The sequence below is a fragment of the Diplodia seriata genome, assembly GCF_021436955.1.
Source record: "Diplodia seriata strain FDS-637 chromosome Unknown scaffold_6, whole genome shotgun sequence".
NCBI lineage: Eukaryota > Fungi > Ascomycota > Dothideomycetes > Botryosphaeriales > Botryosphaeriaceae > Diplodia > Diplodia seriata.
Genome location: NW_027117313.1, coordinates 508230 through 531578, shown reverse-complemented (window position 1 = coordinate 531578; position 23349 = coordinate 508230). Strand labels below are relative to the sequence as shown.

The window sequence follows — 23349 nt, the reverse complement described above, 5'->3', positions numbered from 1 at the left end:
TGGCGGGGAAGACAAAGGCCAGCGCAGGCAGAAGTGCGATGATGATGATGATGAATGACAGGGCGCGGGCAAACGCAGCAAACGCGCCAAGCGGGGCGGGCTGGGGCCGGGGTGCTTAGGGCAGTGACGCTGCGCTGGGGCTGTTGCGCTCATCGCAATCGCAACTCTCTCTCGGCATGGCTCTGCTCCGCCGCGACATGCCACTCTGCCCTCCTGCAAGCCGATAATGGGCGCCTCCGACTCCAAGCTCGTCTTCAAACAGGGCATCATCCGCCTGTCCGAGCAGACCGAGATCCCTGCCGACGACACGTACTGGACGGGAGTATGTGCGCGTGTCCGGAGAGCCATGAGTGCCCGCAGCGCTGACCCATCCACCGCAGTTCTGGGAGCTGCCCGAGTCCGCCGAAGATGTCTTCACTCTCTTCTCGCCCGCCGACATTCGCCGCACCCGCGACAATGCCCTCGTCAACCTAGAAACGCTCGTGCTCGCCGTCTCCTCGCGGCTCTGCGTGCTGCGAAACCACCCGTCGTTCCCCGACCCGGACCTTGCGCCCGAAAAAGACGCCCTGAACTGCGTGCGCGTGCTGACCCGGCTGCTGCCCTACATCTACGAGGCCGATCACCTCGACGCGTGGGAGGACAAGTTCTTCTGGGGTGCGCGCCGCAAGCGCAGCAGGAAGGGTCAATTGCACCGCTCCGAGGTGCTGTTCGACGGCGCCACCGCCGACGAGCCGCCCAAGGAGGATGCCCCCGACTTTGAGGAAGCAAAGCCGCTGGCCGAGGAGCTGATCGACACCCTTATCGACCTGCTGTTCTTCGCCGACTTCACCCTGCCCAAGAGCCACTCGGCCAAGGGCAAGGTCACGTACCAAATTTGGCAGAGCGGTGTGGGCTGCAACACTCCCGTGGGCACCAGCAAGGAGTTTGAGAACAACCGTACCGAGATCCTGCGGCTGCTGCTTACCCTGGCGAGCAAGTCCATGTACACCTCTCCCAGTATGTCTCCACGTTGCCTCGCACTGGCGCCTTCTGATTGTTCCCAGATGTCCTTCCGGTCAAGGGCGTCAAAGCGATTACCTACATAACGACCTGCCCAGACAAGCAAATCGTGCTCTCGCTTCTCTGTTCGCTCCTCAACACGGTGAGCACTGATAAGACTCTGGACTAAGGTGGCCCATGCTAATCTTTCCCCAGACGCTCAAGTACAACCCCGCAAGCTGGCGCGTGCCCTATGATCATGTGGTTTTCAAGGATCCGAGACAGATCCTTGTCACCTACTGCCTGCAGTTTCTTCTGGTCCTGATACTCTACCCCATCCCGGAACCAGGAAATGGCCCGCCTCCCAAGAACTTTTTCCGCCATTTCCTGGGCAGACTCCATAGACCTCAAGACTTCCAGTTCCTTCATGACGGCTTGACCAGGATCTTGAATCAACCTGTAAGTTCCCCTAAAGTCGGAAAGATTTCGGGCTTGCCTTCGTAGGCATGTCATAGACTAACATCTGTGCAGCTGCAAGCGACGACTTCCTACCTTCCTGGCAGCCAGAAATCTCTGACATGGGCTCCCGAGATGCTCGTCCTCTTTTGGGAGGCGCTGCAGTGCAATAAGCGTTTCAGAACATTCATCATCGATACGGACCGGGCTCATGATTTTGTAGTCTTGATCCTCTTCTACGCCATTGATCAGTGTAATGATCCTTCGCGGCAAGGCCTTATTCGCATGTGCATCTTCATCCTTCAAACCCTAAGCACTGAACCGAATTTCGGCAAGAATTTGAACAAGAAGTTCGAGGGCCAAGAGACTCTCCCGGCCACCATCCGCATTCCCAACTTCCACGGGACATATGCAGACTACCTGATCACGGTAAGATGCTCAAGAAGCGGCCAGTTTTTGGTTTTTACTGATGTGCGAACAGTCGATATACACCCTCCTCACCACTCGGAAAGGAAAGCTGGATGCCGTGTATCCTGCGCTGCTTGCTATCGTCAACAACGTTGCAGCCTACGTGCAAAACCTGGGCCGGGCAACCTCCTCAAAGCTTATTCAGCTTTTCATCTCCATGTCGTCGCCAAGTTTCTTGTTAGCAAACGAGACAAACCACAGCCTTCTACACTCTTTACTCGAGGCTCTGAACGCCATAATCGAGCATCAATACTCTGGTAAGCTAAGGCGCCCTGTGCTTCCGTTGAGCATGATCCTAACAACTTGCCAGCCAACCCGAACCTGATATATGCGATCTTGAGATCAAGGAAGCGGTTCCAAGCGTTGACCGACTTCACTCTGGAAAGCGCGCAGGATGAGATTGAGCGTCAGAATCAATTAAAGAAGGAACGGAGAGCTAGCGATGGAGGGACATCAACAAGAGGCAACTCTCGTCAGAACTCCATCGATAGCCTGAGAAGTCCAATCACCAGCCGTCCTCCCACGCTCAGCAACGTGCCTGAGGAGAATAGCGCATTCAGTATTGGTGACGATGATGACTCCGGTGACGAGCAAGACAACCCCACACCCCATCGCCGTTCTCCGGTGCAGTCTGGAAGCAATTCGAGAACCGCGTCGATCGGCTCCGCTGCCGATGACAGTGTTCCGTTGCAGCTGCGGGGAATGTCGGAGAAGGCAAGGGGCAAAATGCCTGTCGGAGCTCCTTCGTTTTCCAGGCAGAACAGTACGAGCAGCTTGAGTAGTCTGGCCACGCCTACCGTCATGCCAAACGGCGCATTTACTCCCACGACTGCATGGGTAAGCATCTCACCCCATTGAGGGGTTAACCTTAGCTGACGTCTCAACAGTTAGAGAGCTGGGTCCCCGAGCTACCTCTGCATACCATCTTGACACTCATCTCCCAACTGGGCCCGCTAATACCCGCCGACGGGTCCACAGACACGGCGACCGCCCTGGAGACGATCCGGGCTACTGAAGTCCGCGGCATCGACCCGTCGGCAATACGGGTGCACCTGTTCGAGTGGTCGCCGCTGTCGCTCGGCTGGTATGAATCCCTGCTCTGGAGCTTCATCTTCGCCAGCGAGATGCTCGTCTCGAAGGGCACGGCCGGCGTGTGGAACGGCACGAGCCTCAAGCTCTTCCGCGTCCAGGAGGTCGGACCGCAAACGCCGTCGCTGCTCGCGCCGCGCGGCGCCGTTGACGCTGTTGGAGACAACCTGCGCCAGCGCATTGGTAGCCTCAACCTCGGCCGCAACTCGATGCAAGGGAATGGAGGAGGCGGTGCTCAGAGCCCTGGCGGTGGCAACGGTCCGGTCAGGGACATCTAATACGCTTAAACGAACGTGAGTGGTCCTAGGAACGGAATTGGAAGGTAACGACAAGGTGTGACGAAACTCTTTTTTTGATCCTGGTCGGGGACGGGACGGACGGGAGGATGGGTGGCTGACTTTGTAGCTGTTTTGTTTCCCCTTTGCCTCACTTGCAGATGATCGTCCTAGCCCTGAGCTTCTTTTTCGCTTTACAATCCACACATGTGCATAAGAGAAAATATCAGAGGCCGGATTTCGCTATGACTTCATTGGTGTTCTATTTCTATATTCTTGCACGTTCGTAGATCACTTGCTGTTAGAAGAAGCGAAGACGCTGATCGCACTCGGTGTAAGCCGTTGTGCCGTGCTGCCGTGCTTGCCGTCCTACACTGCCACGCTCTCGGTTGCGTGTGGCGTCCAGGACCCCTGTGGCGTCGAGCTTTCGCTGTGGCGAAACGGTCGATATGGCATGTGATTGGCGTGAGCTGGGGCGCCGCACCCAATCAGGTTGCGGGGAAGGCATCGTCGCACGATTGACAACGAACGCGTACCTCTTTTACTGTGGACTGGACCGGGCTAGGCTGAGGTACCAGTGTTCGCTGTCGCTTTCTTTCCTTTTCTGCGGCTATGGGATCTGGGGGTTCCGGTGTTAAAGGAAGCGTCCGCTTCGGATGGGCTGAGCCGCTTGCTTGCTTCTTTCTCCCTCTTTTCGTCCCTCGTTTTGTGTTGAGAAGGCATTCGGCTCGTTTTAATTTTTGGTGAGAAGTGCGTTCTGGCTACTGGAGCTATGGGTACTATACTTCCCGGCTCGGCCAACATTACAGCCCCCCGGCGAAAGGAAGACCAGGTCGTTTCCGACAAACAGGATGCGGTTGCTGTGGAGCCATACAACATGCACGTATGTAACACACGGCATCTTGCCCTCTCATCCCCCGTTCACCCGAAAAAACAAGAACAAGAAAGACGAAACGTGAAGGACATTGGGGAGACCATATGCTAACGCATATTGCATGTTGCGTGCGGAGAACAGGTCTCGGCGAAGTACCTCGAGTTGACGAAGCGTAAGCTCGAACTCACGCGACTGCCGCACGAGCTGGAGCTGCCGGAAAACCGCAGGTGGGCGTACGGACCGCCCAAGGAGGTTCTGGAGCCATTGGTTGATCATTGGTAATATGGAACGACCGTTTCCTATGCTCATTCTTCAATCTTCCAAGCCGGTATGGACCTCGTTCTGGCCCTGAGGACAAAGAAATCGGGTTCAAGCACCAGATTCGAAAGGCGTCTCGGTTATCTCCTATTCCTTTCGTGCTCACCAAAGTAGACGCCTGTTCCGACCTCTCGAGTGTGCCAGTGGGAATGTCCAGCTAACGGGTCGATATCGCCCTCGAACAGGATATGCGACTACTCCTGGCGCGCCGAGGAATCCCACTACAACACCGCACTCCCACAGTACCGCACCGCCATCACCGTCCCCTCGTCCAACGAGACGCTCCGCGTCCACTTCGTCCACAAGAAATGCCACCTTGGCGAGCTCACGCCGAGGCCGCGCATCCGCAACGTCGACCGTGTCGTACCGCTGCTCTTCTGCCACGACGTAAACGCGTCGTCTTTCCTGGACGTGAGTGGCGTCATTGACGCCCTGACGACCATGGATCGTACGGCCGGCGAAGGAGATGGAGGGGGGATCGCGTTCCATGTCATCGCGCCGAGCGTGCCGGGGACCGGCTTCAGCGATGCGAGCGACGAAGAGGGGTTCGGAGCGCGCGAGACGGCAGAGGTGTTTGACGCTCTGATGAAGAGGCTGGGGTACGGGCGATATGTGGCGTTCGGAGCTGGATGGTATATAATACCCCGCTGCCTTTTCCTTCTACAAACAGGATAGCTGACCCACACGATGAGTCCAGGGGTTTCACCGTCTGCCGCGCCCTCGCTCTTCAACACGGCCCTGACAGCTGCGTGGCCATTCATGCCGCAAACCCAGCGTCTTTCTTCCTACCACCTTCGCTCCAGAACACGCCCCTCGAGTGGTTGAAGTACCAGCTGGCACGGATGACTGGCGCACGCATTTCCGGTTTGAGCTTCGATTACGTACCTGCGGATTTTGACAACGTCTCTAGGCCAGCTGCTGCCATCGGTGGCAAAATCAAAGTGGTGGACGAGGAAACTGCAGGTCAGCCAGAACTGCATATGAATGGCGAACCAACCAGCAATGGGGATGTTGATATGGGGGAAACGACCTGTACCGCATCCCGTCCCCAGACGTTGGCATTCGCGCTGTGCGACTCGCCCGTGGGCCTGCTCGCGCATACGTTGGACGTGCTGGGCCCTTGCCTGGCCATGGGACGGGCCGGGTACCTGAGCGCGGTTTGGACCCCTGCAACCCTGTTGAATTGGACCATGATGCGGTGGTTGCCGGGTCCCGAAGCGGGGTTCCGGTGGGTGCAGAGAGCACGGCGAGATGCTGAAGTGGGCGGGTGCTTGTGGAGGATGCACAGCGGCGTGCCCCTGGGTATCAGCCAGTTTGGTGCGCAGAGAGGCGTCGGAGGGAGACCGGATGGTGTTCTGAGATGGGCGCGGGCATGGCAGAATGTGCGTTGGCTGAAGAAGAGAGAAGGGTCAAACGTGATCAGGCCTGAATGGGAAAGTCCGGAGGAGTTGGTGCAGGACCTTCGGGAGAGTTTTGGGAGCGTATGGAATGATGGTAACAAGGTGTGAAGAAGACGAGAATTGATGGTTGAATTTTTTTCTTTCTTGTCGTATGCGCTGCTTTTCTCCTTCGCATGTCCCAACAATCTCACTTTGCGAAGATGGTCATAGAAACATGAATAATACGGGCAGCCAACCATGGCACGGGCTCAAAAGATACTCCTATTTCTCGTGATGACGCCGCTGGGCATCGAAGCAAGCTGGGGTGCCGTCAGATTTTGGTTTCGGCCCGTGAGGTATTTTATGGAGCCCGTCTGTGCGCCGCGGCTCTGGTCGAGGTATGCACCGATTCTTCGACTACATAGCAATTGCAGCAAACGGGCGTACCTGCAGGCATCAGGGGCGGCGGCGGGTGCCTGCTGCTTCGTGCACCGGCGAGTGGGCTGACGGAGCAGCTGCGTATATCGGCGGTTGCTCGACGGATCGAGATTAAGGCAGGAGGCTCGAGCCTGGATTGGGCGGCAAGCAGCCGGGGCAATAGTGCGGAGATCTTGGCAGTAATGGGTAGCAATGTTTGCGACTCGCCCGCGGTTCTGGTGGCTTCAAGGGCAGTGAAGGGGGCGAAGCGAGGCAGCGACCGCGGTTCAGGCGGCTGATGTTAGGTTGGCTGTGGTAGGAGGGTTCGGGAAGGCAGCGCGGCGTCGGGTTGGGGCGGGATCGGGGCGGGCGCGCTGAATCGGCGGGCGTTTTCATCGCGGCCGCTGTGACGCACTGGCGAGGCCCAAGCACTGCGGAGCCACACCGAAAATCCACGGCCTCACACGACTCCGCGTCCTGCTTCTGCTCCATCCCACACCTCCAACCCTTTTGGCCTGGCCAAACTACTGCACCACCTGCGCAACCTCACTGCGATTCACCTGCTCGAGGTAGCCTCTCCCTGCCCCGCGTCGCAAACTTTTACGCCTGCCTGAAGCTGACCACGCCCCCAGGCTCCCTTGGCCTCACCTCCCAGCGCCGCGTCAACACCAGTCAAATTTTGACTGACGCGGATCCATTGCGCTCCTGTCGCGACCCCCATCGCCGCACCCCCGTCTCGTCGGTCACGCTGGCATACCCACCTTCCTCTGCGAATTCCCTTCCTGCCCGGCTGTAACCAGCCACGCAGAATCCCGCCCTCGTAGAACCATTGCTTGAGTCCATGCGTCAAGAGGACCTTCTGCGTTTCCTGTCCAAGCCCGCGAAGTACGCTCAATACCCGCGTCCGCCCTTGCAATCGTCGCGTGCTAAAACCCGTTGCCAGGCCCCGATAATACCCTCCACGCCCCTCCCTCTTCCACAACCCCACCGATACCAACCTGAGCAGATCTCCTCGTCTGCTGGACCCGATACTTTCCCAGAGTATCGGTATCTGACAGCTCGAGGACTCCTCGACTGACGCCATTCCTCCACGGAAAGCGTACTTCATTGCCCTCCGCATCCGCCCTCCCTAACGTCCTTCCAAGGTCGTTCGCCCCATACTCGTCCATTGCTGCTGGCAAAAGCCAGCCTCCTCCTTAGTCCACCTTTCGTGGGCCTTCTCCTTCAGGCGAATCCGCACCATTCGCCTGGGCGGCAGATTGTGCTTCACTGCCTAACAGCCACACCTCTTCTTCAAGAAGCTCGCGCCAGCAAACCACCCACCGTTGTACCGAGAGACTAGGCCTAGCCAGTCCACCAAAATTCGGAGATGATCGCTGAAATCCCCAAGAACTACACCCACTCTCCGTCCTCGTACAATGGAACGCCGCTTCTGACGATCAACAAAGAGGCTACCATTGACCTCGACTCTTCCACTGCCTTCGAAGGTACCGAAATACTCTGCAGTCACCCTGTATGCTAATAGGCTAACGATGGGGCAGGTCCTGAGAAGCTCCTAGAAGTATGGTTCAGTCCGTCGGCCAGCTTGCTCCCGGCCTCGGCCCAGCCCAATGGGCTCAAGTCGGTCCCCGCGGATACATGGAAGGAGATGCTTGACCTGGTCAACTGCAAGGTCCTTTCCATTGTTGAGTCGCCTGATGTGGATGCCTACCTCCTCTCGGAGTCGAGCATGTTTGTCTGGAAGCACAAGCTGGTCCTGAAGACGTGTGGTACCACCACTTTGCTCTACGGCCTTCCCCGCATGCTGGAAATTGCGCTCAAAGATGCTGGGTTCCCCGGTATCCAGGCCGATTTGCTCAACAGTGTTCAAGCCTCTGCGACTCCGTACCGCGTCTTTTACAGCCGCAAGAACTTCCTTTTCCCGAACCAGCAGCGCGGCCCTCACCGCAGCTGGCGCGATGAGGTCAAATACCTGGACAAGATGTTCCTTGGCGGCAGTGCCTACATGATTGGCAAGATGAACGGAGAGCACTGGTACTTGTACATCACCGGTCCCGACACCCGCCTTACGCCGCCGACTTCGCCGGATGGCGAGCGTCACCCCGAGACCGAGACGAAGTACCTGAATGTTCCGCAGCCGGGGATGGTGGCTGGTACGGCGACTGATGAGGCGCAGGACGAGACTTTGGAAGTATTGATGACCGATCTTGACGAGAAGAACGCCCGTCAGTTCTATCTCGAAGACGCGAGTGCGGTCGCGGAAGGTCGCTACTTCCAGAAGGCTCGTGAGGCGCGCAAGAATGCTATCAAGAGTCTTGGTGTTATTCATGAGGATGGCTCGGCCGAGTCCAGCCTGGCCGGCAGCACCCTTCTGAACGGGTCCAACAACGACAGTTTTGATGTCTTCGAGCAGACTTCGTCTGACCACAGTGGATTCCCTTCGGACGCCTCAGACGACGATTTGACCTTCCCCGAGGAGCTCACGACTGAGGGCCACACGCTTGGAACGGTTGTCTCGGAGTCTAGCGGCCTTTCGGACGTCTACCCGACGAGCAAGTACCCTGATGCGCGCGTTGACGCCTACCTGTTCACTCCTTGCGGCTTCTCGGCCAACGGCGTCATCCCTGCTCCTGGGGGCCCTAATGGAACCGATGCTACCCACTACTTCACCGTCCACGTTACGCCGGAGCCGCAATGCTCGTATGCTTCGTTCGAGACCAACGTGCCTGCGCGTCAGAGTGGCCGTGAGACTGCCGACATTGTCGAGCAAGTGGTCAAGATCTTCCAGCCCGGCCGATTCAGTGTCACCCTCTTCGAGGCCAAGCCTTACGGAGATGACAGTCTCGCGTCTGCTGCTAAGCGTAGCGCTCGCATGGACAATCTCCAGGGCTACAAGAGGGTTGACCGCGTCATTCACGACCTTGACGGGTATGACCTTGTCTTCCGGTACTACGAGCGCTTCGATTGGAAGGGTGGGGCTCCTAGGCTTGGCGAGATTGGATGCTAGTTTCTGGTAGTTAGTGCCGGGCTTCTTGCGATGATTGGGATGGGTTATTTCCCCCCGTCGATGACTATTGTTACTGTCACTACTGCACATATCCTTTGCAATCTGTAGCTTTCTTGCTCGACATGCAATCTGGGAGGGCAATAAGTCATTGGTACATTTCTTTTCTGGGTTATTCAGCAGCAAATTCCATACTGAGTTTCATTGGGAGTTAATGAATATACGGCCTTGGTATGATTTTGTGATATACGTGAGGTTCAAAACAAGGCGCTTTCCCAATGACGGATAGCTGATTATAAAGGCTACCGTTCGCCGCTGGAGTCCACCTAGTAAGAGGCGGAGCGGGACGAGCCTCGGCCTTACCACGCTAATAATACAAGGACAGCCCTTGATAGCTGGTGGTGTCGTCAGTGGTGCCTGATGCCCCGATATTCGTGTTGACTCAGCCTTGACATTCAGTCTGCGAATCCTACAATTTCAACCGGTGAGTTGTAGGTAGCCTCAGACCCTATGCCGTACATCTGACACAACTATATTTAGGCCGAAACGCGCGCTCGAAGGATCGGCCTAGGTACCGAACACACGTGATGTCGTGCCGCGCGTATCTGCAACCGCAAAGCCTCGTTCTCTCCGCATCCTCTTTGCGTGCGTACCCCGGCGGGATCGATTTAGTCGTTAAGCTTGTTCGCTCACTTGAATAATAAACCCCGCAGCCATCACTCCTCCCAGTCTGGATAAACCACCATCTCCACCTGCCCGGCCTCTCCCCCCGCTACCCCGCCATTCGTTTCTATTAATTTGGCGCCTCTCGCTTCGCCAATGATGGACGCCGCGCCATTGGAAACGGTGCGCACTTGCCAGAACTGCGCGCACGCCAAGATCCGCTGCCTGCGCAGCCAGCCCGCCGGCGCATGCGACCGCTGCCGCCGCCTGCGCAAAGAATGCATCTTTCGCCCCGCGCGCCGCCGTTTTGGCGGGGGCGGTGGTGGTAGCAGCACTGGCGGCGCTCCTGTTCCCACGATGCCAGCTTCTGCCGCAGCTGTTACTACCACGGCCACCCTTCCCGGAGATGGCAGTCATGCCGCCGGTGCGAGTGGCGGTGGTACGAACGAGAGTGCTGCACAGCTCGACGCCATCGAGGCGAAGCTGGACCGCCTGCTCAGCCTGCACCAGGCCCACAGCGACAACAAGGCCGCCTCGTCGACGACGCCGGCGAGCCAGTACGTCGCCTCCGCGGCGCCGCCCCCCTCGGCGTCGTCGCCCTCCTCCTCGTCCAACCCCGGCACCGGCCCTACCTACCCCTCCTCCTCCTCTTACTCCTCCTCGGCCCAGCTCCCCCACCACCCCCATCCCCGCCCCCTTCTCCATCCAGACGTCACCCCCACCGCCGGCGACGTCGTCGACGACGGCGTCCTCTCCCTCCAGCAGGCGGAGCGCTGCATCCAGATCTACCGCTCGGCGCTGGCGCCGCATTTCCCCTTCGTCATGCCCGACGTCGGCGACGACGACGAGGGCGTGAAGAAGAGGGCGGAGGGGGCGCCGGCGCCGGTGGACTCGGCCGTCGTGAGGCGGCTGCGGAGGGAGCGGCCGGTCTTGTTCTTGGCCATCATGGGGGCGGCGAGCTTCGAGGATGTGGGGGTGCAGAGGGAGTGCGCGAGGAGGCTGAGGGACGTGGTGGGCGAGAGGGTTGCGGGGAGGGTCGGGGTTGGCAGTGCGGCGGGGAAGAGGGCGATGGGGGTGGATTTGCTGATGGGGTTGTTGGTGGGGCTGGCTTGGTGAGTGTCCGGGGGGGTCGTTGGTCATGCGCGGCTTTTTGATTACTGTTGCTAAATTTTCTTTCTGTTCAGGAGCCATTACCATCCGAGACCGAGGCGGTACTCGCAGCATCTGCAACTTGCTATCAGTATCATTGCGGATCAGAGACTCGACCGTCCTCCGCGTACGTCGTTCTGGAAGACGCACGTGGGATCTACGGAGCATGATCCCATACCAGACCCGCAAACGACTCCAAAGTCTAGAAGTAACGAGATAGTGAGGGCGGTAGCCGGTTGCTGCTACCTTTCTTCGAGGTTGGTGAAGCTTTGAGCCTGGTGATGGATCATTCTGACTCTTTTCAGCATCGCATCGCTATTGCAGAAGTTAAACACTTTCCCCTGCACCGCCTACATCGAAGAATGCTGCAGGTCTTTAAGCTCGAACCCGGAGTATCCCACCGATAAGTATCTGTACGCCATAATACGCCTGCAGCGTACTATAGAAGAAGTAGATACGCCTCTCAATGCTGAACCTACCACTGCGGCGGAAGCACAAGACTTGGCGGGAGCGGTTTCACAGATGAATCCGACGGCTATCAGAGCGCACTTACCCTTCGACTTGATGGAGAACGGTTAGGACATCTCAGAAGGAAGTTGCCATGTCGACCGAAATGCTAACGTTCTTCGCATCAGAACTTGTCTATATGCTATACTACACGGCCGAGCTGAACGCAGTACATGTGCGCCATTTTTTCTCCGGCCTTCATCCAGGCGCGCCGTTGGATATCAACGACTTGAGCAGTGGTTTCAGGGCAGCGAGCTCGCTGCTGGGTCACTACCTATCTCTTCCGCCCCGCAGGGATCTGACGTTTAATAATTCGGAGTGGCTGCAGCTTAGCCTCGCGCTGACGGTCTCTGCGAAATTAGTCTTCGCCGCATCGCACCCTTCCCTCGGGACGCCCGGGGGCGTGCAAGCTTCCCTGGACCTCTCAGGCCTGCTCTCCCAGATTGCGCTAAGGCTCAGCGGGCTGGAGCGGGCGGGGGTGGACATGACGGGCCACCCGTACATCTTCAACGAGTACACGCAGCGGGTGCAGCGGCTGCAGAAGTGGTTCGAGGATCGGTACGCGCGTGTGCGAGGGGCGGCTCAGGCGGTGGAGCAGCCGTCTGGTTCCGGGACGGCAGAGTTGATCAACTTCTCGCAGTACTGGGGAAGCGATCTGCTGCTGCCGGATCTGCTAGCCTTCGACGGACTGGCCACGCTCGACCAGCAACTGGCCGCTTTCTTCCCGGAAATGCAGTTGGCGGACGCCATGAGCGACTGGCCAATGTATCCGGACGCGTTTTGAGGCTGCCAAGTCAGTTCCTGAAAGTCTTGCAAATCGATCAATCACACTTCGTGTACGGAAAGCATCATTCTTAATCATTGGCGTTGGCGTTGCAGCAAGCGCCACAAACGGCTCCTTTCGCGTCTTTGTACCGTTTTGGAAAAGCGTGTTACGAGTACTCGCACCGCTGACTGGAAGGTATACGGTGGCTTGGTGGCTTTGGGGCTTGTCAACGGCGGGAAGCCTCGTCCGTGGCCGAGTCCGAGTCCGAGCAGTAAGACGAGGCATTGCAGCTTCAGGCAACAACAAAATGCCCCGCTGTGGTTGGCTCGCTGCGCCCGCCCCCAACGTTACACGCAACGAAGGATCAACTGCGCCCCTTCTAAGATACGTGTTGCTGCAGCGCCAGATAAGGTTGTGGGAAAAGGATCATGGTCGAAACCACTGCGGCTCGCTGCACTGCCATGATGGATTCCACCGTGAGAACCCAATCCGTTCTTTAATCCATCGACTTTTGCTTTTCATCATGCGTCTACACAGCCAACAGTCTTATATTCACTGGACTTCCCTCGTTCACTGAATCTCCACATTCACTGCATTCCTTGAATCTACCCACACGATACAACAATGGCCAATTCCACGCAAATCATGGAGGACCCGGGCGAGTACTGCACAATCGACACTTGCTCGCTCGAGCTCGCCAACTTCACCTACATACCAACACTTGCCGGCAACGCCACCTATCTCGCCATCTTCGCCGTCCTCGTGCCCTTCCAACTCTTCTTCGGCATTCGTTATCGGACATGGGGCTTCCTCGTCGGTATGATCGGCGGACTGGCCCTTGAGATCATCGGCTACGTCGGCCGCGTCCAGCTCCATTTCAACCCGTTCCCATTCGATCCCTTCCTCGAGTGAGTCACTCCATTTCCCTGCCCTCTTCGCCTACACCGAGACACTAACCCATGGGAAAAGATACCTAATCTGCCTTACTATCGGCCCGGCCTTCCTCAGCGCCGCCATCTACCTCTGCCTCGGCCGCATCGTCGTGGTATACGGCCAGCACGTATCGCGCATCGCGCCGCGCACCTACGCCATCATCTTCGTATGCTGCGACCTGCTCTCGCTGATCCTGCAGGCGGCGGGCGGCGCCCTCACCGCCACGGCGGACAAGGACCAACCCGACCTGCGCAACACGGGCGTCAACATCATGATCGCCGGGCTGGCGACGCAGGTGGCGTCGCTGGCGGCCTTCATCCTGCTGTGCGCCGAGTTCGCGTGGCGGGTGGTGCAGAACAAGCACCGGCTGAACGAGAGCTTCGAGGGGCTGAGGCGGACGAAGATGTGGAAGCTGTTCCTGTTCGGAATCGCCCTCGCGACCGTTACCATCTTCGTCCGCTGCATCTACCGCCTGTTGGAGCTGAACGAGGGCTTCGATGGCGACTTGGCGAACAACGAGCTGCTGTTCATGATCTTGGAGGGCCCGATGATCTTCATCGCGTGCATCGCCCTGACCGTCTTCCACCCCGGCGTCTGCTTCCGTGGGAGGTTTGGCGAGGCGGACTGGTCGTTTGGCAAGAGGAAGGGCGGCGAGAGGAGCAAAGAGACTGGGTTTTCGGAGACGGAAGAGGAGAGAGCTTAGGTATAGGAGTGTTTTGTTCCTGTTGGGGCAAGGTGGTGTGCGAGCAGTCTGTTTTTCAGCGCAGAGATGGCCGGAGAGGGCGGTTATTCCTCGAGCAACGACATCGCTGGAGGAAAGAGAGGACCAGGAATCTCCGGCAGTGTGGGTCAGACTTCCACTGACAGCATTTTCTCATCTCACGAGTCCCAAGATCTTACTGACCTATCTGTTGTTTAATTTCTGTTCCTTTACACTATTTCTACTGAGAGTTTAGACGTGGAAAATTCATGATAGATCCCGTTCATCTTTTTCGATAATGTGCTCGACTCAGGCTATCCCAACGTGCTTTTAGAGCCCAGGAGAGTTATTCCGCAGTAGTAGTGGGCATCCACGCCACCCTCCGCAAAATGTGGGGCTCCTTTCCCCCCAGTCCCGGGAATCAAAACCATGCTTAGCCGGGTCCCGAAATTTAAAGAAGAGGATCGCCAATGGCAAAGCTTATCCAAAGACCCAACTCCCGCAACAGCTTCCACACCAGCGTCGGAAAAGAAACAATGGGCGCCTACAACAACCCCATCCTCCCGGGCTTCAACCCGGACCCGTCCATCGTCCGCGTCGGCCCGGACTACTTCCTCGTGACGTCGACCTTCGAGTACTTCCCAGGCGTACCTATCTACCACAGCCGCGATCTGGTGCGGTGGACGCTGATCGGGCACGCCCTCACCCGCCGCTCGCAGCTGGACGTGCGCACGCCGGAGACGGGCGGCGGCGTGTGGGCGCCGACGATCCGACACCACGACGGCGCGTTTTACGTGGCGACGGCGTGCTTCGACCGGTACCGGCCGCAGGCGGACGAGGAGCGCGTGTGGCCGCGCGGGTTTTATGTCAGGAACGAGGACGTGTGGGATGAGGGGGGTTGGTCGGATCCCGTGTGGTTTGACCAGGTCGGGTTCGATCAGGATGTATGTACTGTGCTTTCTTTCTCTTTTTACCTTTCTTCGTCGTCGTCCTCGTCTTCCCTCTTTGCTTGCTCTCCCCCAGACCCCAGACTAACATCCCCCACACCCAGCTCTTCTTCGACACAACCACTTCCCCCACCACAACAACAACCTACCTCTCCACCACCTTCCGCAAAACCCCCCGCACGCCCCCCCTCTCCAAAGACTTCGCCATCCACACCTCCCGCATCCACCTCCCCACCGGCGCCGCCCTCTCCCCGCCCGTCCTCCTGCGCTCCTCCCCCACGCCGCCCGGCGTCGCCGAGGGCTCGCACCTTTTTCGTCGCGGCCGGTGGCTGTACCTGTTCACCGCCGAGGGCGGCACCGAGGGCGGTCACTGCGAGGTCGTTTGCCGGAAGGAGGGTGGTGTGCTGGATGGTGGTGGCGAGTGGGAGGTCGGGCCGACGGTGTTGGGGGGAGGAGGTGAGGGCGAGGTGGAGAGGTGCGGGCATGCGGATTTGGTGGAGGCGGCGGATGGGAGGTGGTGGGCGGTGTTTTTGGGGGTGAGGAGGGGGAGGGGGGCGGCGGGGGCGGGGGCGTCGGTTTTTGGTGGGGTTCCTCTTCTTTTTTTTTTTTCTCTCTCTCTTTCTTTCTCACCCTCTCTGATGTAGTGGGTGGATGGGTTTGGTTGAAGCTGAGATGCTGACGTTGGTGCGTTGTAGGGAGAGAGACGTTTCTCGTGCCGGTGACGTGGGTGGATGATTGGCCGGTGTTCAACCACGGGAAGGAGGTCGGGCTCGTTGGCGAGGCGGAAGGGCTGTATCGGCTTGAATCGTCGCCGGCGTGGCGGGATGGTTTCGCTGCGCAGGAGAAGATGCAGCTGGGTTGGTATCGCAAGAGTGAGTGTTTTTCTTTTCCAAGGAGGCACTGATTGTCTGTGGTGAGACGCTGACGGAGCATGCCAGATACGCCGTTGAAGGAGGACTTCTCGCTCACGGAACGACCTGGCCACCTGCGGCTGTATGGTGGCCCGTACACGCTGTCCACGCCGGCCTGCCCGACTTTGTTTCTGAGGAAGCAGACGCATGATCCGGTGACGTGGGAGACGAAGCTGTCTTTCAGACCGGATTCTGCCAGAACCGAAGCGGGCGCTGTTGTGTATTGGAACCAACATACTTATTCGAGCATCGGAATCCGGAGGGCGTCGGAGAATGGAACGCATGGTGGGAGAATAATACGGGTTCGTCCTGCCGAGGGAGAGACGAGGGACTTTGAGCTGAAGTCGTCGACCTCGGATGTCGTGCTGACCATCAAGTCGGATCATGGATACGAGCTTGGGTTCAGGGAGGAATTCGGGCTCGAAAGTGAGGTGGAGATCCAATGGGTTGGACGGGTGAGTAGCGAAGCTATGACGAAAGACCCAGCTGTTGGCGCGGCTTTCACAGGAATGATGTTTGGGGTATATGCATTCGGTGAGCTAGAACAATGCTTCGCGCCAGCCGATTTCGAATACGCGGCGTTTTATTAGGCCCAGCTTGGAAGACTGCCAGATGTATCTTCTTGACCGTAAACAGTGATACCTGAAAGTTTTGAGACACAGCAAGAGCTTACAAGTAAATCATTGTAATCACAGTAAAGCCATGTCTTTAAAAGCCTACCAGCACATTCGATACTTCACCTAAGGGTCTTCGGGCCTATGGTGCGGATGTGGATGGCCACCTTGCATGGTCGGAACAAACTGTTCCTCTAACACTCCACCACCTTCCCCGCTGGGATCAAAGGGGGAAAACCCCTGAAAAGAGGTTTTAGAGGGTCTGGATTCCAGGCCTAACTTTTTTTCTTTTCTTTTTTGTCATCTACAGTGTTGCATTGCTCGTCGCTTGCCCTCGTTGATGGCAACAAGCAAAATGGAAGTTGTCACTGGCGCAAGTTCGAATCCGCTCTGAGAGCCTTATTTCAAATTCTACATGTATGTATGTACACCCACCTCCCCGCAACCGCGACAGAACAACCTCAACCCCCTCACACCCACTCCAAAAGCACACTATCCCACAACCACCCCCTCCACCTCGTACTCCTCTCCACCACAAAACTCACCGTATTCCACCCCTCCCTCAACACGCCCCTCCCCACCTCAAACTCAAACAAATGCCACTCCCCCGCCACCGTCGCGCTGCGATACAACCCAGGATCCGACGGCACATCATCCGTCGTCAAATTCCCGACGCGATTCGCCTCGCCATTAACATAGATGCCCGCGCTCGTCCCGCGACTGAAGCCCGCGAGGGCCACGCTCAGCAACGCCGAGCGATTCCTTCCGGCGTCGACGGCCCCGATCTCGAAGTCAATGTCCCACGTCCCCAGCGCCGACTGCGCGAAATACCAGTCGGCCCCCGGCTCGGACGCGCCGAACGTGTACGTCAGGTTCGCGGGGACCCGGTCGACCAGGCCGTGCGTGTAGGGGGCGCCGCCGAGCGCGAACTCGGCCGCGCGCCGGTCGACGGCGCCGAGTTGGAAGATGGGCGCGCGGTTGGCGGGCACCTGCCACGTGGGGAGGTCCGCGAGGGCGACGCTGCCGGCCGCCGCCTCGATGGCGACGTCGTTGGCGACGTAGGTCGTGGTGACGTTGGTGAGTGTGGTTGAGTTGGGGCCCGGCCACGCGTAGAGGCCGTACGTGCCCGCGCGCACCGAGGCGAAGGCGAAGCGGCCGTCGGCGTCGGCGTAAGTGGCGTAGTTGTAGAGCGCGCCTTGGTCCAGCGTCGTCTTGTTGGAACGGTTCTCGCCCAGGAAGACGGCGGCGTGGGCGGCGGCCGCGCCCGAGGAGAGGCGCAGCTGCCCCGTCACGCTGGATGCGCGCGTCTGGTAGGACGTGTCGTTGAGCCAGGCGTAGGGCCACGCGGCGAACTCTTGCTGCTGCCGGGTCGAGGCGTCGGCTTTGGAGCCGTCGTTCTGTTGTGCAGGAGGCGTTAGGACGTGGTGTTGGCGTTTGGGGGCTGTGGCTTGCTTACCAGATACCAGAGCCAGGGACCGAAGATCTTTCCGTCGGGGAAGACGTCGGAGGAGGAGGCCATGAAGTGGGTTCCGTGCACGACGTTGAGCTGCACGGCGTCGCCGGTGGCGGATTCGCGGTGGACAATGAGCTCTTGCTTCAGGTGGTCGCCGTTGAAGTAGTCGGTGCCGGGGCGGATGTACCAGCTGCCGAAGCCCTCTCCGTAGACGCCGTAGAAGTCGATGTCGCGGATGAAGGCGCTCCAGTCATACTTGGTGAGGTAGGTGCCGTTGGCGAGCTCCCACGTCTCGTCCTGCACCTTGGTGGCGTTCTGATACAGATACCACGGCGGGAGCGGCTCGTCTTTGATGTGCGTGCGGCCGTCCGTGAAGGTCTGGTTGTCGAGGCGGAAGAGAGACCTGAAAACACCCAGGGTGGGGAGGGCTCTGTTTACGAAGTACTGGTACGCGCCGGGCAGGTCGTTGAAGATGACCCAGTGGAATTCTCCCTGGTCTGCGGTGAAGCTAACGTCGATGTAGTCGTCGCCACGCGCCACGATCTCGGCCGACGTGAAGACCAGGTTGTTTTCTCCGTCTGTTTCGGTCAGCTGTGGTGTGCGGGGGAGTGGTCGATGGCGGGGGAAGTACTGTAGCCGACGTAGTGGCCAACCGCGTCGCCGATGATGTCCTTGCCCTTGTAGTACGCAGGCTTCCCGTACACGGAGCCCTGCGTGATGTTCCAGAGGTCATTGCCGATGACCCAACTGCCGTTCAGCGTCTGCAGGAACGGGCCGGCAGCCGCGCAGAGCTGCGAGAAGAGCAAGCCCAGCCCAATGGTTTTGGCCACCATTTTCTCTTTCTTGGTGGCTTGTGTGTTTTGTGAAACATATCCAAGTCCATCTTTATAGCTGCAGGAACGGCGATGGCGTGCTCGTCGCCAATGCTGTCGCGGGGATCCACTCCTCACACCATTGGCCAATGCCCGCGTACTTATCCCGCAGCAGAACCTCGTCTCCAAGCGAGCTCTAAATTCAGCCTATTATTGACCGAGTCAACACGCACCGAGGGCCTGCATGTAGCCGCTGCTGCACCGAACTCGTCATGAAATGTACGACACTGCAGTTTTCGTTCCGTCTGCCAGACACATATGGCACCAAGCGTCGCCGGAATAATGTCATCTGCCGCCGATAGGAAGGCGGGCGGAAGATGGCTCGATTCGGACCACGCCCGGCTCGGTAAACGACATCAATCTCGGAGACCGACTTTCGATTTTCGCTTACAACGTCGCGCGATTGATGGCTTCGATGTCGTATGTAGATGAAGAGCACTCACCTTCGCCCTCACCCCTTTGCCACCTTGACTGCGTACCTTTCCACCATCTATTTTTACTTATTCTTGTTCCACGGTGCTCCTGTGTTCGGCACCCGCCGCACCACTGACGATGAAGCCTGTCTGCCACGTGAAGTGAACTTTGAGAAAAACAGGGTACCCGACCCCGATGGGAATGCAGCTTCCCGGTGAGAAATTTTTCGATTGCTGTTTGCCCGCATTAGGGCGCAGTGGTTGTGCAATTCCATTCCTTGGAACTCGGATACGTCCGGCCGAGGCGAGGCACCTCTGCAAGGGCTGTCTCCATGGGATGCGAAGAATATCGCCGTCTGTTGCACAAGCCCCAAGCATGTGTCAAGGCCAAACGCAAAAGCGAACAAGCTTTTGTGGCACTCGCAGTCGTTGTTCCGTCGTCATCCCTTCCGCGTGTCTAGCCCAAGACGCGTCGCACGAAAGAGAACCTCTAGCGCAGATTATTCATGTCGAGTTCGTAGATACATTGAAGGCACGAACCATGTTCTCCCACCTTTTGTCTTGGTCATAAGTCATTGTGGGCGCCAACAGCAGAGCTGGTGCTACCTTGTACGTATCCCGCCAATCCTTTCCAATAGAAACACACAGCCGCCCCTACTTTGCTATGCAGAGATGAAACACGTCAACCGCCATTCGTAAAGCAACAACAGATTAACCTACCGACCAAATGGGAAACAGAAGACGCATGTCGGGAAACATGCCAGGAACTTCTCCAAAGAGCACATTGTCGTCATCACTAATTCGATCCCCAAGCCTGCCTTGCACGTTCCACTTCTTCATCAAGCTCCGTTTTCTCCCTCTCTTCTTTTTCCTTCTGACTCTCACCTTCCCGGTCGCTCTTCTCGTCGTCCTCATCTCGAGCTTTGGGGGATGGAACCTTCTCCGCCGCTGCTGTGGAATTCCTCCCTTCGTCATGAGGGTTGTTCTTAGAACCACCATCAAACGAGCCCTTCGTCGACTCCTCAAGGGACATCCTCTCGTCAAAGAGAACCCTGCTCTCGATCGGTGAGGATAGCGAGTAACTGCTGCCAGTTGGTGACGCGAGAGGCACGGGGGACGAGGCAGACATATCCGAGTTTGTAGACTTGCGCCAACCTGCTCGTTTTTCCGATGCCCACTGGCTCCAAGAAGAAAGATACGCGCTCGCTCGTTCAGTCCGCGTGCTACCAGCCACACTGGCCGTCGGTGAGTTCCCACCGTCTCGAGCCTCCGCCGCTGCTTTCTCTGCTGCAATCCGTTTGTCTTCCTCGGCCTTCTTGCGCTGTGCCTCGCGCATTACCTCGATATCGTTCCACAAATTGTTGAAAGCCGTGGATACCTTCTTCTGGCCCTCGGCAAATTGCTTGTTGATCGTCTCTTTTCCGTGAGCGAACCGCTCGTCAAGGTGTAGTGCTTGGACTTGTGCGTTTAGTCGCCGTTGCACGTCTTCCATGGTGAGTCCACCGCTGCAAGGGTGTTCGGGAGTGACAATGTCGAAAAGGTGCTCGTCCGTGTATTGGTTGAAGATACGGAAGTTTTCCGTTCTCATCCACGAGAGAATGAATTCATTGTTGAACTCGGCCGACGGATCGCCATCTATCTCGTCAATGACAGGGCCTTTAGGGTCGTCCTTGTGAGCTTCACGGTACAGTCGGTACTTTGTCGCTGAGAGCAACGCGAGGAGGTATTCTTCGAACTGAAGGCGGATAAACTCCTCACTGCCGGCATAACCAAGCGTGTTTGGCCGTCCGGGGTTGTTTTCGTCCCACGTGTCGTTCACTTGCTGCGTCAAGAAATCAATCCATCGGCGATCCGGAGTAGACAGACCAAGGGCGGTACGAAGCGAAGGGGAAGAAATGGTAATGACATCCTCATCAAGCTTCCATGGAAGTCAGCAGATGCTCGGCAGACTTGGTAATTGGGGAAGTACGTTGATTAGAATATCGCTGTATCGGTCTTTCTGTTGCAGCAACAGGGAATTGGTCGAACCGACAATGTACGATTTGGTGTCTCTGTCAGCAAGCAGGTCGAGCTGCTGCAGCGGAGTGTAAGGCCCAAACAAGCTTCCCTAGAAGGTGTCAGCACCTGGCTGCTGGCTATGATTCAGACAGAACGGCATCAACCTTTCCAAAAAGCTGAAGAGGCAACCCCATGTACGCCAATACTGTCCATCATGTCAGTGCCGCTCGTTTGAAAAGGACGATAAACATACAAGATGCGCGCTCGCTCGTTTTCAAAGACGTCGGTCTTTGTAGGTTCTCCTCGTAAGAGTTGAAGGCCGGATCGGCGGAATCATGGAGTTGCCTGATTAAGCTAGGGATCAACGACACCAACGAGAACTGGAGGAGACACAAGCGCTCGCAGTTGGAACCGAAAAAGAGCATCTACAGCGGTCAGCAAAGGACGAGTCGGGTTGGACCAGACGCATACCTTTGGCTGCAGGAGACAGCACTTGAAGAGCACCAGGGTTTGCTGCTTGAACTCGCGAATGATTTCGCGGAGCGACAGGCCTGAGATTCGGTCAGCCAAGCTCATGTGGAGGCGAGAGAGGGTCGGCGCACCGAAGAACTGGTCCCGCTCATGTTCCCGATCCTTGAAAGTCTTGGCCAGACTCTCTTGGAAGCGCTGTACAGCTTCAGTATATGCCACGGCAGCGGTCAGCGAAGGCAACTAACCTGAAGGATTTCCAGGTCGGTGAAGTCTCTGGGGACTGTCAGCCTTGGCCCTAGCTCACAGCGTGTTCCACGAACCTCTGGGCAAACCACGCCTTGGTGACGACGGAGAGCTTCTCGCGCAGGTGGCCAAAGTGTTGTGGGCTGTCGGAAATGACGACGACGGCTTTCTGGACGACGGAGCGGGTGACATCGGCGGGGCGGTTGATGAGCTCGTTGGCGTCGAGCTGGCGGGTGCAGGCAATGCCGAAGAGGGAGGTGGCGGGGCTGTCAGCCGTTCGTTCGTGTCTCAGCGTGAAGTAAGAGAAGTCCTCGGTGGCCCTGGGGCTGTCAGCGCGCGTCGGGCGGGCCGCAGGAGTCGAGGCTCACGCGTGGGCGCCGTCGGACAAGGCCATGAACGGCAGCAGCGGCCAGTCGTTCTCCGCCGACGGATCAGAGCCATGTTCGACACCGATCCACGTCTCTACTTCAGGACCCCTGTGGGCACGTCAGCGGCGGGCGCAGCGAGCGGGCGGCGGGCGGGGCACATACCGGGCGTGGTGGAAGTCGACGATGCAGACAATGGGCGGAAAGGGTGAGCGGGGGGCCATAGTCCAGGCATAGCAGAGCCTCAGCGCGCCTGCGGGTGGAGGCCGCGGCGGGTGCGTGTGTTGCGTCCAGCCTTACGCGCTGCCCGCCAAGCTAGCTGCATCAGGTAGCTCCCCTGCGACGATCGCTAGCCCCTGATAGGCCCGCGTGCGGGACCGAGGATAGCCCCAAACTGACGTAATCCATCGCGCTTGCCAACGACGCGTCTCCCGACGCGTCCAACACCAGGCGCACCGCCTGCTCGACCTGCCGCCGCCGTCGCGATAAGTTGCTGCGTCGTCTAAATACCACCGCCAAGCCCACCATCTGGCCGTGCAAGCCGAACCGGATCGTTGCGATGCCATCCCGGAATCCAGCACGTCACCCGCCACGGCTACCTGGAACTCTCATCGTGCGCCTGACGATCCGCGTTTGCCGCAGGCACGCTTGCAACTCGGGGAACCAAGTCGCCAACATGTGTGATCAGGCATGTGCCCCGGTTGCCCCGCCTCAGCTTGGCTGAAGTTGCCGCCGCCAGCCTCAGTGCAAGAGCTCAATGCATTCTCGGTGGCAGCGTGAGAACGCAGCGTTGTAGCCAGCTGACCTCCTCCGACCGAACCTGTGTCTGTCATTTTTTCATGAGATCCGTTGTCGTTGAAAAACTTACCTAACCGCTAACCTCCCTGTCCCACGTGACTCCACGTGCCTACGTGCTTGGGCTCCCCCGGCCTAGATGCTCACTCTCTTTAGGCAAGAATTGGCCAACCTAGCAACATGGAAATGGATGACTGGCTATGCCCGCTTTGGTACTGCCAGCCGCCTCATTCTACGATTGAGAACGCGCTAGCCGACTTCCATTCCCCATGAGATTACCGAAGTAGCCAA

The 23349-nt window shown here is 58.1% G+C and overlaps 8 protein-coding genes across 8 annotated transcripts; 6 read left to right on the top strand and 2 right to left on the bottom strand.

Moving 5' to 3' along the window:
* Positions 1–226: 226 nt before the first annotated feature.
* Positions 227–3269, top strand: SLS55_006067 (uncharacterized protein; the record flags this gene model as incomplete). Its single annotated transcript, XM_066777504.1, has 8 exons — positions 227–322; positions 381–996; positions 1044–1141; positions 1195–1437; positions 1510–1863; positions 1916–2159; positions 2213–2739; positions 2790–3269. 8 exons carry the CDS (start codon positions 227–229, stop codon positions 3267–3269), a joined length of 2658 nt encoding a protein of 885 aa, XP_066631599.1.
* Positions 3270–7623: 4354 nt separating this feature from the next.
* Positions 7624–9261, top strand: SPE2 (spermidine resistance protein; the record flags this gene model as incomplete). Its single annotated transcript, XM_066777503.1, has 2 exons — positions 7624–7741; positions 7796–9261. The coding sequence occupies 2 exons, from the start codon at positions 7624–7626 to the stop codon at positions 9259–9261; spliced, it is 1584 nt and encodes a 527-aa protein (XP_066631598.1).
* Positions 9262–10336: 1075 nt separating this feature from the next.
* Positions 10337–11037, top strand: SLS55_006065 (uncharacterized protein; the record flags this gene model as incomplete). The annotated part of the gene is made up of 2 exons (XM_066777502.1): positions 10337–10345; positions 10384–11037. The coding sequence occupies 2 exons, from the start codon at positions 10337–10339 to the stop codon at positions 11035–11037; spliced, it is 663 nt and encodes a 220-aa protein (XP_066631597.1).
* A 634-nt stretch (positions 11038–11671) lies between these two features.
* SLS55_006064 (uncharacterized protein) lies at positions 11672–12361 on the top strand (the record flags this gene model as incomplete). The annotated part of the gene is made up of 1 exon (XM_066777501.1): positions 11672–12361. One exon carries the CDS (start codon positions 11672–11674, stop codon positions 12359–12361), a length of 690 nt encoding a protein of 229 aa, XP_066631596.1.
* A 606-nt stretch (positions 12362–12967) lies between these two features.
* On the top strand, positions 12968–13979 carry RSB1_1 (phospholipid-translocating ATPase rsb1; the record flags this gene model as incomplete). Its single annotated transcript, XM_066777500.1, has 2 exons — positions 12968–13251; positions 13313–13979. The coding sequence occupies 2 exons, from the start codon at positions 12968–12970 to the stop codon at positions 13977–13979; spliced, it is 951 nt and encodes a 316-aa protein (XP_066631595.1).
* A 467-nt stretch (positions 13980–14446) lies between these two features.
* SLS55_006062 (uncharacterized protein) lies at positions 14447–16347 on the top strand (the record flags this gene model as incomplete). The annotated part of the gene is made up of 4 exons (XM_066777499.1): positions 14447–14920; positions 15765–15795; positions 15862–16289; positions 16342–16347. 4 exons carry the CDS (start codon positions 14447–14449, stop codon positions 16345–16347), a joined length of 939 nt encoding a protein of 312 aa, XP_066631594.1.
* Positions 16348–16918: 571 nt separating this feature from the next.
* On the bottom strand, positions 16919–18734 carry SLS55_006061 (uncharacterized protein; the record flags this gene model as incomplete). The annotated part of the gene is made up of 3 exons (XM_066777498.1): positions 16919–17845; positions 17905–18479; positions 18533–18734. 3 exons carry the CDS (start codon positions 18732–18734, stop codon positions 16919–16921), a joined length of 1704 nt encoding a protein of 567 aa, XP_066631593.1.
* Positions 18735–19982: 1248 nt separating this feature from the next.
* Positions 19983–22487, bottom strand: SLS55_006060 (uncharacterized protein; the record flags this gene model as incomplete). Its single annotated transcript, XM_066777497.1, has 10 exons — positions 19983–21104; positions 21156–21293; positions 21349–21389; positions 21438–21609; positions 21656–21735; positions 21787–21850; positions 21901–21928; positions 21976–22218; positions 22267–22374; positions 22429–22487. 10 exons carry the CDS (start codon positions 22485–22487, stop codon positions 19983–19985), a joined length of 2055 nt encoding a protein of 684 aa, XP_066631592.1.
* Positions 22488–23349: the final 862 nt, after the last annotated feature.